The 14,060-nt window shown below is 34.5% G+C and overlaps 1 protein-coding gene across 1 annotated transcript; it reads left to right on the top strand.

The window, feature by feature from the left end:
• Nucleotides 1–250: 250 nt before the first annotated feature.
• Nucleotides 251–8,423, top strand: LOC143576695 (ABC transporter B family member 2-like). The gene is made up of 10 exons (XM_077060730.1): nt 251–801; nt 934–988; nt 1,366–1,541; nt 3,882–4,082; nt 4,426–4,685; nt 4,772–5,692; nt 5,780–6,198; nt 6,311–6,552; nt 6,671–7,331; nt 7,697–8,423. The coding sequence occupies exons 1-10, from the start codon at nt 535–537 to the stop codon at nt 8,248–8,250; spliced, it is 3,756 nt and encodes a 1,251-aa protein (XP_076916845.1). The 5' UTR covers nt 251–534; the 3' UTR covers nt 8,251–8,423.
• The last annotated feature ends 5,637 nt before the right edge of the window (nt 8,424–14,060 follow it).

Here is a 14,060-nt window from a genome sequence, read left to right as displayed (position 1 = left end):
AAACCGAGCCGAAATCGAACGAGCATTTTTCGAGCAAAATTCGAGCGAACGACGAACGAGCGACGAACGACGAGCAGTTTGGACAGCCCTAGTTCTGGCTATTAATATCGAGAGGAAATTCAGTGTGTATATATTTAGCTGTCGGTATCTTGATATACTTTTTTTGAGATTGAATGTTCAAGTCCCACCGAAGACTATAATATATGAAGTTGAACTATGAGTATATTAGATATGTATTAGTAGTTGTTTAAAAAATAAGGTAAAATAAATATGAATAGTTATTGCAGTAGAAAAAATGATTATATTATATATTTTTATGCATTAAATACTTACTTTATAACCTATATTTTCTCTACTACAAACTGCCCATAAATACGCCGATGTCATGAGTCAACACACTCTGGCTGGTTTTACTTTTGCTTTGCATTAAATGGCCTTAAACCACCAAACCAATTTCTTCAATCTCTTCTAGTCTCACCACCCCTCTTCCTTCATTAACCCTCACCGGTCTCTCACACTTTTGATACCCACAAAATGAATAACCATGGCTCAATTTCGGTCGAACCCGGTGGTGAAGATCATGACCACAAACAACAATCCGAAAAACCCAAAAGAATTCCCATGCTAAAGCTGTTCTCATTTGCTGATTCGTATGATTACTTTCTTATGTTTCTTGGGTCCCTTGGTGCATGTGTTCATGGTGCATCAATCCCGGTTTTCTTTATTTTTTTTGGCAAGTTGATTAACATTATCGGTCTTGCTTATCTTTTCCCTAAAGAAGCTTCTCATAAAGTTGCAAGGGTAAGTTGAATTTATTATTTGTTTAATTATTTATTTATTGTTTGATATTCTATAAATTGTTGCTATTTGAGGTATTGACTTGAAATTTGAAATTATTTTTTAACTTTTTTTTTTATTTTTTTCAATTCACAGTATTCATTGGATTTTGTGTATCTTAGTGTGGTGATACTCTTTTCTTCCTGGATTGGTAAGTCCTTAATAAATTTTATATTTCTCGTAATTTATTTTAATTTAAAAGAAAAATATATATATTTTGGGTTTTGATCAAATTATTCCATCGTATGTTTGTAGTTTTTATTTTTTAATTTCGGATATTAAAATAATGATAATTTAATACTTGGAAATTTGACTAAAATTCTTTTAAGTTAGTTATTGATTTAAGTATAATTAAAACTCGTAACTATGATAGATGTTTTATAAGCTATCTTTATTGATCATCTAAACCAAAGTTCAAGTTTAATAATAGTTGAAAGTTCATGATTAAGATAGAAAATTTTAATTAATTACAAAAAGGTTATAAACTTATAATATGATTAAATTTTTTTTAACTCTGCGTTTATATAGAGGTGGCCTGTTGGATGCATACCGGAGAGAGGCAGGCGGCAAAGATGAGGATGGCGTATTTGAAGTCTATGTTAAGCCAAGATATCAGTCTTTTTGATACTGAAGCTTCAACTGGAGAAGTCATTTCTGCAATTACTAGTGATATTATAGTTGTTCAAGATGCTATATCAGAGAAGGTAACATCTAAACTAATTTTATTAATTATAATTAACACACACTCTCTATATATGTGATAATTAATTAATTTATCCTGTATTTTACTACTGAATATTAATTGTACCCCAATAAATGTTTTTTTGTATGTTATCATGTGATGATTGATTTTATATTTAAAGTTATTATATAATTAAAAATTGCTATAAAATATATCAGGACAGAATTCAATACTTGATTTGGAAAAGTGTCATTTTTATTTTGTTAGAATTGAATGATTTGAAACAGTTTGTATATGTACTTAATTAAATTTAAAAAGTTTATTTTGGTTAGAATATAATGCATACAGTATCCTTCAAGGGCATTTATAAGTATAATTTTCCAACTAAATCATTAAAATACATGCATTAATTTACTTAAACATAAATCATTAAAATATTTAAATTTTCTATTAAATCTATTCAAATAATAAATACTTTTCGAGGTTAACCTTCAAGGGCATTTATAACTATAATTTTCAAACTAAATACATCATTTATTTTTATAGTTCTTTTTTGTGCAATAACTAGTAGAATAAAGAAAACAATTATTTTTATAGTTTTTAAAAAAATAAATAAAATATAAGAACATGGTTAAAATGCAAATGCTAGCTTGTTCATCTTTCAGAAGTTAAAAAATGAACAAAATTCGTTATGCATAAAAAGCACATAAGTGTAAGTCATTTGTAATATATTATTTACATATCACTTGCTAAGTTTGGGTAAACAACTGATCTAGTTTGATGGTTTTATGCATATATATAGCATATATACATTTGTATTTAACCTGTAAAAATTAATAAATATGAACTATTGGTGGTTAAAAAATGAAACTGTTAAGTATTTTTCTTTATCGTGATGTATGGTTTTGAATGATTAGTCACAATATATATATACATAAATAAAGTTCCATTTTAAATTTCCTTTGCTAAAGCGATGGAAAGAAACTTTGGCTTAATTCAATAATAAATGTGTTAGCGAGTAGGTGTGCAAATTAATTTTCAACAATAATGTTGCCTTTAAAATACTTATATATTAATAGTTAATAATGTCGGGTTATTATTCACAAATATATCACAAAGTCAGGTTTCATTCAACTCTCAATTTTAGTCCAAAAACATGAAATTCTTCTCATATCACCTTAAACAAATAAATTTCGTCAAATATAAATTAAGTAACATGTTCCCTATTGTTTTTATGAAACTTTAATATTCTTATAACATATTCATTTTTTAATTAATATTTTGGTTTGTCTAAAAGAAAAAAAAAGAGAAGAAAATAATAATAATAATAATAATAATAATAAATAAATAAATAAATAAATAAAAGAAGGAAGAGGTGCAACTGAATTTTGGGGTGATTTATAAATGCCACATTTATTGGGAGGCGGTTTGTAGTTAAATGAGTTTGTAATCTTGTTGGGCAGGCTGGAGTTGCACCCACTGCTCTAATTGCCCATGCACTGCAATTATGGTCTTCTATCACTTACCTCATTATCCTTTTCTTTTTCACAACCAACAGTCTTTCTTTCCCTTCTTTTTCTTTTTAACCCACATTTTTTTACTTTTAATAGGGACACATGTAAATATTCAACATTGTTCATTGTTTGTATTTTTTTTTCTGAATGATTAACATGCTGATAAAAAATTATATTTGAGAAATTTCTATAGTTATATAAAAAATAAAGCACTGTTTGTTTTCACGACCCAACGGCTGGCTGGTTGGATCGCGCATAGAACCGGTTCTGTTAAGCATATTGAATCATTCGTCATCTGAAACGGCTAAACAACATCGGGCCGGTCTGCTTAAACATATTTATTGTCACCTTTATATGTATAGAGGAAAGTTAACGCACAAATGAAATTAACGTGCTAATTGTGAGAATCAAGTAGAGTAATTATATATACAAGTAGAGTAACTATGTAATTACATCGTAGAGTAATACACTATTACTCTACGATGTAATTACATAATTACTCTACTTGTATATATAATTACTCTACTTGATTCTCACAATTAGCACGTTAATTTTTTTTGTATTTGATCCAAACCCTATATGTACATATACGATTTTATTTTTAATATTATCTATGACGCTAGTAAGACAGACCAATATGCTGGTAACACGACAGATTTCATGTCCGCTCTGATTATGAAAACATGTAAAAGGTTTTCATGAGTTTAGTAGAACAAAGTGATTACTATTTTATAACTTTATTCTAATACAAAGTGTGTATAAATAAATCTTTATTTTTTTTTTAATTTGAAAAAGAAAAGGAAAGAAAGATAAGTGTTAATTTGGTGTGAATATATGGTTGGGTGCAGGTGGGGAACTTCATGCACTACATCAGCAGATTCTTATCAGGATTCATAATAGGGTTTGTTAGGGTTTGGCAGATAAGTTTGGTGACTTTGTCAATTGTACCTGCCATTGCAATCGCAGGCGGTGTCTATGCTTACATCGCCACTGGCCTCATCGCGAGAGTGCGAAAATCATACGTCAAAGCAGGTGAAATTGCTGAAGAGGTATTTACATTGCTGTTTAATTTCTCTTTTACTCTTTCTAAAACACCACATATTAATCTTACATTCTAATATTTAGCAATAGCCTCAAAATCTATGATATACATGTTTTATAATCAAAATTAAATCTATTAAAACTAACAATTTTTAAGGAAAAACAAAATATCAAAGTCAACATTGGGAGCTCTAAATTTAGGTGCTAACCTTTTCTACCTTATTATTATTATTTTTATAAAAAAAATGTCATGAAGTGATGAGATGTAAAATAAGGAACCAGAAGATACATATATATTCTTGATGATTACATTTATTTTGTAATGCTAGTTTTAATATACTTAATTCGCAGGTGATCGGAAATGTAAGAACAGTGCACGCATTTTCCGGAGAAGAAAGAGCCGTAAATTCATACATTGCAGCCCTTTCAAATACTTACAAGTACGGCAGGAAAGCTGGTCTAGCCAAGGGCTTAGGCCTCGGCACTTTACATTTTGTTCTCTTCCTCTCCTGGTCCCTACTCGTCTGGTACACGAGTATAGTAGTCCACAAAAACATTGCCAATGGCGGCGATTCCTTCACCACTATGCTCAATGTTGTCATTGCAGGCCTGTAAGTCCACCCCCACAATTATAGCTGCGTTTAACTATACATAAATAGATTGGGATGTGATCAAGAATTTTGTTTTGTGAATGTAGGTCACTTGGGCAGGCTGCACCGGACATCAGTGCATTTATCCGAGCCAAGTCAGCGGCTTATCCCATATTTGAGATGATAGAGAGATCAACTGTAGCCAAAGCGAGTGAGAGAACGGGCAGGACACTAGCCCGAGTGGACGGTCACATACGGTTTGATGATGTGAGATTTAGTTACCCTTCAAGACCGGATGTGATGATCTTTGAAAAACTACGACTCGATATACCTTCGGGAAAAATTGTGGCACTTGTTGGTGGTAGTGGTTCAGGAAAGAGCACGGTCATATCATTGATAGAACGGTTCTATGAGCCGTTATCGGGGAGGATTTTATTAGACTCGGTTGATATTCGTGAGCTCGACATCAAATGGCTCAGGGACCAGATCGGGCTTGTGAATCAAGAGCCTGCTCTTTTCGCCACTACTATTAGAGAAAATATTTTATATGGTAAGGATTCGGCTACTTATGATGAGATCACACATGCTGCAAAGTTATCCGAGGCGATCACTTTTATTAACAACCTTCCCGAAAGATTTGAGACGCAAGTTGGTGAACGAGGGATACAATTATCAGGGGGACAAAAACAACGGATTGCAATTTCACGTGCAATAGTGAAAAACCCGTCGATCTTGTTGTTAGATGAAGCCACGAGTGCCCTTGACACCGAGTCTGAAAAGAGTGTGCAAGAGGCACTCGATCGTGTGATGGTGGGCCGGACAACTGTGGTGGTGGCCCACCGTCTTTCCACCATTAGAAATGCAGACATAATAGCTGTAGTTCAAGGTGGAAAGATAGTTGAAACCGGGAGCCATGACGAACTCATGGCCCAACCCAATAGTGCTTATTCATCACTCATTCAACTTCACGAAACGGCTTCCTTGCATCGCGCCCCGTCTCGTGCTGCATCAATGGGGAGACCTTCAAGGTCAGCCTCTTTCCCTAATCTACAACCTTTTTCTCATTACATCTAATTAAGTCAATGCACTACTAATTTTGTTTCTTCTTTATACAGCATTAGATATTCTCGTGAACTATCGCGGACAACCACAAGGAGCCTAGGAGCTAGTTTTCATTCAGACCGAGAATCCGTGGGCAAACTCGGTGTTGATGGTGGTGAATACACCAAGCCACCACATGTTTCCTCTAAAAGATTATACTCGATGATTCGCCCTGATTGGGCTTGCGGGTTAACTGGGACCATAGGCGCGATCATTTGTGGATCGTGTATGCCTCTTTTTGCACTTGGGATTAGTCAAGCCCTTGTAGCTTATTACATGGACTGGGAAACCACTCAACATGAGGTGAAAAAGATTGCAATTCTCTTTTGCTTTGGTGCTGGTGTAAGCATTACTGTTTACGCCATCACTCATCTGTGCTTCGGGATCATGGCAGAAAGGCTCACTCTTCGTGTTCGACAAAAAATGTTTTCAGGTACTGATCAACGGTGTAATCGAATTACAAGAAAATGATAAAACAACGATACTAATTATAATTGATAGTAAGCTCACTTAATATGATCTCTCATAATATTGAACTTTTGCAGCTATTTTAAGAAATGAGATCGGATGGTTCGATGATGTGAACAACACAAGCTCAATGCTGGCTTCCCGTTTAGAAAGCGATGCAATGTTGCTCAGAACCGTAGTTGTGGACCGAACAACGATTCTCATACAGAATCTGGGATTGATTGGCACTTCGTTTATTATTGCTTTCATATTGAACTGGAGGCTTACGCTCATCGTTATGGCCATGTACCCTTTGATCATCAGCGGTCACATAAGCGAGGTTAAACACTCTCTTATCGCACACTCTCATTTAGCGTTTGTTCTGTTTTATAGTTAAAGTCTTAATCATTAGAGAGTATGTTTGTTTTATTTTTTGATCATGTTTTATTTTGTATCAGAAAATGTTCATGAAAGGGTATGGTGGAGACTTGAGCAAAGCTTATCTTAAGGCTAATATGCTCGCGGGTGAAGCTGTGAGTAACATAAGAACAGTTGCAGCATTTTGTTCTGAAAACAAAGTGCTTGATCTTTACTCTCGGGAGCTCGTGGGACCTTCTAAACGGTCATTTAAGCGCGGGCAGATTGCAGGAATATTCTATGGTGTATCTCAATTTTTCATCTTCTCGTCTTACGGTCTTGCATTATGGTATGGCTCAGTGTTAATGGAACGAGGGTTATGCGGATTCAAATCAGTCATGAAATCATTTATGATTTTAATTGTGACCGCATTAGCCATGGGTGAAACGCTGGCTATGGCACCCGATTTATTGAAGGGAAACCAGATGGTTGCATCGGTTTTCGAGGTTCTTGATCGGAGAACACAAGTGGTTAGTGATGTTGGAGAGGAAATAACTCGAGTTGAGGGGACTATCGAGCTGAGAGGTGTTACTTTTAGCTACCCCTCAAGGCCCGATATCTTGATCTTTAGAGATTTTGATTTGAAGGTTCGGGCCGGAAAGACAATGGCACTTGTGGGACAAAGTGGCTCTGGGAAGAGCTCGGTTCTCTCGTTAATTCTTCGGTTCTATGATCCAACTTCCGGAAAAGTTCTGATTGACGGTAGGCCTCTTCAAACTTGTATGAATACTAAGTTTCTTATCATTTGCTTGATGACGGGTCAATTTGAGTTATGTTTTATTTCAACAACAAAAATGCGTTAACATGTTAAAAATACACAAATCTATTTTTAATGGCACAAAACTATGTAAAAATAATGTTTTTAAAGATTTATCTTAGTATTACTTAATTATATTGTTTTCCTAATCATTTTTTAACATACACAATGTTACTAGAGCTATTACAATAATAGTAATTTTTGTTTTCATATTCTGATAGTTTACAGACACTTGTATATTATTATACAACAAAAACAAATTCAAATAACAAAAATGTTTGTCAACTAAACTCATTTTAATTTGTTGCAGGCAAGGACATTAGGAAACTGAAGTTAAAGTCTCTTCGTAGCCATATCGGGCTAGTTCAACAAGAACCGGCACTTTTTGCAACATCGATTTTTGAAAACATACTTTACGGGAAAGAAGGTGCTTCAGAAAGTGAAGTCTACGAAGCGGCTAAACTAGCAAACGCTCATACGTTCATTAGCGCTCTCCCAGAAGGCTACTCCACAAAGGTCGGGGAGCGGGGAATCCAACTTTCTGGTGGACAAAAACAAAGGGTTGCTATAGCCCGAGCCGTGTTAAAGAATCCAGAAATTCTTTTACTAGATGAAGCCACAAGCGCGCTTGATGTGGAGTCAGAGCGTGTGGTTCAACAGGCTTTGGACCGGTTAATGAAGAACCGGACCAGTGTGGTGGTTGCACACCGGCTATCGACCATTAAGAATGCGGATGAGATCTCGGTGATTCGAAATGGTAAGATTGTGGAGAAAGGGACACATTCGAGTCTTGTTGAGAACGAAAATGGGGCGTACTCGAAGCTAATCAATTTACAGCAGCAAGAACATCACCGCCGTAAATAATAATAACGGTCAAGAGTTTTTTTAACAAATGCTGGGCCTGTCAATGTTGTATCTTGTTTTACACATGATTATAGTTTGTTTGTTATCACCTCCATAGTATGATTTAAGGTGCGATTCAGTTATTGTTTCTATTACATTTTAGATTCAAATTATCCCAACAACAATGTTTTCTGGTGTGGGTGGTCTAGTCATGATCTGTTGGAGTTTTAGAGTTCTATCATTGCATACATATTATACATGAGCCGTTAATACTGGATTAGAGCTAGAACCAAACAAGATATTGAATCTAAAATATAAAATCATAGCATAGTGTTATCATATAAAACTTTTTTTGGAGTTTTGTTTAGTAAATAGCATTTATACAAGTTGGGCATCATAAAAACAAATATTATCATATAGCATAACTAAATGTAACAAATCAAGTCCCGGATTGATAATCAAACACGAATAAACGAATAACTCTCGTTTATATTAATCAGAAATATAACTCTAAAAACTTATTACAACTCTCAAACTCTAACTCAGTTTGACTCTTGATGAACCCTAACTCGGTTGCACCTAGATGAACCCTAAATCGGTTACATCTCGTGAGTGTCTCTAGATGAACCCTAACTCGGTTGCATCTCACACCACACTCTATAATGTCTAACCATGACTTGGTTTATATAAAATAACATAACTTGTCATCCAAAACATTACCTATTCTAATTACAATACAATTAGGAAATATAACGTAATTAGGAAACATAACCAACTATGACCAGCTTGTCAACATTGGTCCCTCAAGTTCATCGACTTGTGACTTGGAGTCCGAGATTACTTCCAACAACAAATAATGTGCTAGTGGAAATTGAATATTGATTCATTTGATTCATAAGTGTCTAAAATCATTTTTCATCTGGAAGAAAAATTTATGTTTGTATTGTTCCTGCCACATTAATGAAAGTGACAACACTACATTTGTTAACAATGTAACATAGAATCATCATAAAACATCCCTTGAGTCTTGACGGCACATACAATTTAGCTCCAATAGCATCCTATTAATTATTAAATATAGGCAAGATCCAAGTATCCAAACATGCTTTACTACACAAGTGAAGAGTCACTGCTTTACTTTTCAATATCTTATTCTTGTACAGTTGTATGTAACATTGTCACAGAATCTTCTTCTTTTTCTTTTAAGAGAACCCAGTACTCCACACAATCTTCTTCTTCTTTTTCTATATGTCGGTTTTAATTTCATATGGAAAACCAAAACTTAAAAGGTTATATAAAATAATACTTTTACTGTAAAAACTTTTATACATTTTCAAACATTTCATCATATGTTTTCGTCGGTTAAAAGACCTTTTACGCTTTTAAATTGATTGGATGTAAAGACTTAGGATGTCAACTGTCAAGTGGGTTTTTGACCATATCAAATTGATATTAGTCCAACATATGCACTAAAGTTCATTAAACAATGATCTAGGTACGGCTTGAATTCTAATGCATGATGCATCATGGTTATTTCTTGATATTAGATGCAATATATTATCTAGTATTAGATAAATTTGTAATTTAAGATAATTGATTTTCGGTTCTTCAGAATCTAGAAAAGTAAGCTATGCCACTAAATCAGTTAGCATGCATGTCTAAAACCTCACACAAGAAAATCTAGCAAAAGAAAAACTTAGTTAAAAGAAAAGGAATATGTGTACAATGTTTCCCCTCGAATTATATTTACACCTTTCAGTCTGTGTGCATGGTCTAATCTTCAATGACAACGTCTTTGCTTGATTTCTCCTTCTTTTGCATATCATTAAGGAAAGATTTTGCGAGATTTGTTTCATTATGTCTTTATAGATAATCAATGGTTGATTAATTTTTGATTTGTTAAAAACACTTCTTGTGTTTGATAATATTGTTGTACGTAAGGACTAAGAGTTTACTTTGTATACCTTCATGAAAAGGTAGTCACTGTCAGTGAACACGTAATCTAATTGCGGCTGTGTTTTATGTGGATGCCAATGGTGATTTCGAGGTGGTGCTAGTGGGCTGAAACGATTGTGATACTCGATCGTCAACCTCTTCGAAGTCTAGGCAACAACCTAATTATCACTTAAGAAATAGTGAAAAGTAAGCAAAGAACAACAAACGAACTCATGTTGATAAGGTGTTCGTAAAAATGAGAAATTTATTAATCACAAGTGCCTAATACATTGAGAGATTGGATACCAATAACGTACCTATACATACTACAACCAGAAAAGTAGAACTATAATACTATATAGTCAAAATAGTATATGATAACGTGTAAAATGAGAGGGTAGCATGGTATGTTATGTATTTTATTATATATTTTATTATGTATTCTATTATACCCGTTTCACAAGTACTTTTTCTTTAGACTTAATTGTAGTTTTGGTTTCTGTGGTGAATCTCAAAGCGCAGCTTTCAATTCCATGGTGGCATTTTCGCAGATAAGGCCCATGTGGTGGTCCTTTTTTTTACAATTTGGGTCCACCGTCAAGTGAAGATGTTAAACAAAGTGTGCAATTACCGTGTTTCCCCTTATCGCTAATTTCAAATAATTTAAACCTAAATGGTTGTTTCATTTCGCCGTCTTCAATCTTCACAATGCCGTCGTCTTCGATCTTCACACCAACAATGTCTCTGTCGTCTTCTTCTTCATCAAAATCGTACTCCAAGTATGATGTGTCGGATGTCATCTGGCTCATGTGGTGCTGCTACATGCTATCGATTTTCCAAGACTGAAGCTAACCCGGGTCGGCGGTTCTTGTGTTGTGTAAGTGTTGCAATTAATTTCAGTTATGGTACTTCGATTAGGTTATTGAGGTCAATTATGTTAATTTGACCAATTTGGTTAGTGTGTTCAGTGAATTGATTATGTTCTTGATTCTCCATATTTTATTACAGAAGGGGAGTTGTGGTTAGATTAGATGAGTTGATATCTTGAATTGTTAAAGATGTGAAAAGGTAATTCTTGCTTTGACTAGAACAATCAAGAAGCAAGAAGAATTTGCCCTAAAAAAACCTAATGAAACCACTAAATGGAAGATATATTTAGTAGTTAATTGGTTGTTGTTTGCTGTTTATGTAGTGAAGTTCTAACCAATAGTGTTGTTTGTATTGTGTTTGTTGTATGATCCTATTTTTAAGACTATGATTTTGATTTGACATTTAAGTTGGTTATGCAAATTATTGATCCAATTATATAATTTGTCATTTTGATAGCCATCTTGTAAGCAAATTGAATCTGATGAGGCTGATAAAGAGGAAGAAAAAGAAGATTTGAAAGTAACACAAGAAATCTTTGAAGAAACTCAAGTCATTGTGGAAGATACACAAGAAAGACTGGAACCAAAAGAGGCTATAAGTATGGATCCATACGAATTGTACGGTGATCCATGCAAAGATTACAACCCTGAGGTGTTGAAAAGGGTCTGGGATTATGCTTCTCCTGAATTAGACCACCTTGACTGGTACCATGATCTATATCCTTGCGAGCACTCCTCTGACTCAGAATGGCTAAATGATTGTAGTGGATGTGTTAATTATTTGTAATGTATTTTTTAATGTTCATAAGAAGTATGCACTTCCAACTTCTCGTGTATTCAAGAATGATTTGATATGCATAATAAGTTATGTAGCATTTTGACACAAGCATAAAAAGTCTTGACATAAACATAAGTAGCCAAACATTAGGTTTAACATAAAGGATTTGGAGACAAACTATTGTCTCCAGCATAAGAAAACATTCAACAAACAAAGACTTAAATAAGCATTGTTTACACTCTCACGTTCAACAAAAAAATACTTAAACAAGTAGTGTCTCTAATCACACATCTTGACTTGGCATTGTTGCACCTTGTGTTGATGGTTGTGTTTCTAGTTGCATTAATTCACCTTGACCCTTGCATGCTGTAGAGTAGTTTGCCTTATTCCCACATTTCCCACGAATGATTTAAAAATCAATTTCTTGGTGAATAATGGTACGCTCTAGTTATATTTCTCCATAATTTTTTTACTTTCCTTTTATACTACCACGACCATTTTACTAAAAAAACCCAAGTTGGCATCTTTAAGAGACCCAAATCCTTAGCATATTTTTTTAAAGCAATGCCCCGATTTAAGCTACCCAACTTGTTTTCTTTTTGTGATTACTCACATAAATTATATAACTATGTCGCATTTTATTAATTCATATCAAACACTATGAAAATCATAAAACATTTTGATGTGAACCAGGGTTTGTAATAATATGTCATAACACTTAATCACTATTATGATGGTCCCGCTAACAAAAGCTAATGTAATTATTTTCTAGATATTATATAGCCCTTTTAATAAAAAGAGAGAGCATTCATTCATTCAACGTATTTACATACATTTTGACACAAATTTAAACATAGAGTTTATAGTGATCACATCATTATAAATTTCTTAATCATATCGTTACTTTTATGTTTGGAAGCATAACCTTTTTGTTAAAATCTATGCACACCGACTCCGCCTCCACACCTAAAACTAAAATAAAATGGTTACACTTTGGGGTTTGTTCCAAGTATATGTAGGTTAGCAATACGCAATGGCTTTGAAAGTACTAAACTATAGGCGAGCATAAAACCAAATTAACCGAATTGAAACCGAATAACCAAAAACACCGAACCAAAAAAAACCGAACTGAAGCATTAACCGATGTAAGGTCAAAGAATGGATCTTTCAATTATGATATCAACCAATCTAGGTGTTGGTGCGGAATTCCAACACTAGATGATTCAAGAACACGAAACACAAACACGTAGAACATCAAGAATTGCTTCAAAACACACGTTATATTGAACGTCGGGTGCTTAAGAACTATTAATACAAACACGTCTAGAATAACCCTTAGACGGCCAAAACACAACATGATGAACAACCTGCAACCCTATACAATATGCTCCATATATAGGGTGCTCAACCTACTAGCCCAACATAGCCCAAAGCCCACCGAGATCCAAAGGGATCTCGGTTTACATACGCAACCCAAACAAAATAAACAAACTAAGTACAAACCAATTAACTAGGCCCAACAATCTCCCCCTTGGTTTGTAGCTTGGTTCTCAGTCATGCTCCATGTAATCAACATCAGCGTCTTTCAATGCACTTGCCCAAAACTTGCACCTGATAATAGAAGCTACCATGCTTGTGTATTCTTTTGCAGCCATTTCAAAAATCAGGTCAACTATTATCTGGAACGTGCTGAGGGTCTTGATATCCTTCTCCCCAAACTTTAGCAGATCCCTTGGATCAACAAATCTGAATTTCCCTTTTCCCTTTTGTAATTTGACAACAATGGTGGCAGTTGCACTATCATACATCCAGAATCTCATGTTGTCCAATGTGCCATCTGGAATTGCTTCAGGTACAGGAATATGAGTAGCTTTATTAGTTGCAGGCCACATGACGTTCACAATAGTCTTTCCAGTCTGTGGATCTCTAACTCCTTTGGCCTTCTTCAAAAATGATTCGGCAGTCTTCATATTTGGAAATCCAGTGTCAACTTGACGACGAATGAAGTTCCAGAAATCTTTTGCTCGTTTTTCATGAGTTGGATTGCGGAATGGAGCATTGATAAGGTCAGTAAGATCCACCTTAGTCCAGGACCCAAAATCTTTCATCTTTCTGTAAAACTCTGTGTTTCCAGACTTCCATTTGACCTACCACGTGTTTTTATCAGCGTCAAAACCCCAAGATATGATACCCGAACGATCACCATATTTGTCTGAGAAGCCTTTAGGAAAGGTGACAACGAATCTGTC

Source organism: Bidens hawaiensis, unplaced genomic scaffold, assembly GCF_021521415.1.
Source record: "Bidens hawaiensis isolate Kalapana, Puna unplaced genomic scaffold, B.hawaiensis_p1.1 tig00028269_1, whole genome shotgun sequence".
Classification (NCBI taxonomy): Eukaryota; Viridiplantae; Streptophyta; class Magnoliopsida; order Asterales; family Asteraceae; genus Bidens; species Bidens hawaiensis.
This window is presented reverse-complemented; position numbering and strand designations above follow the sequence as displayed.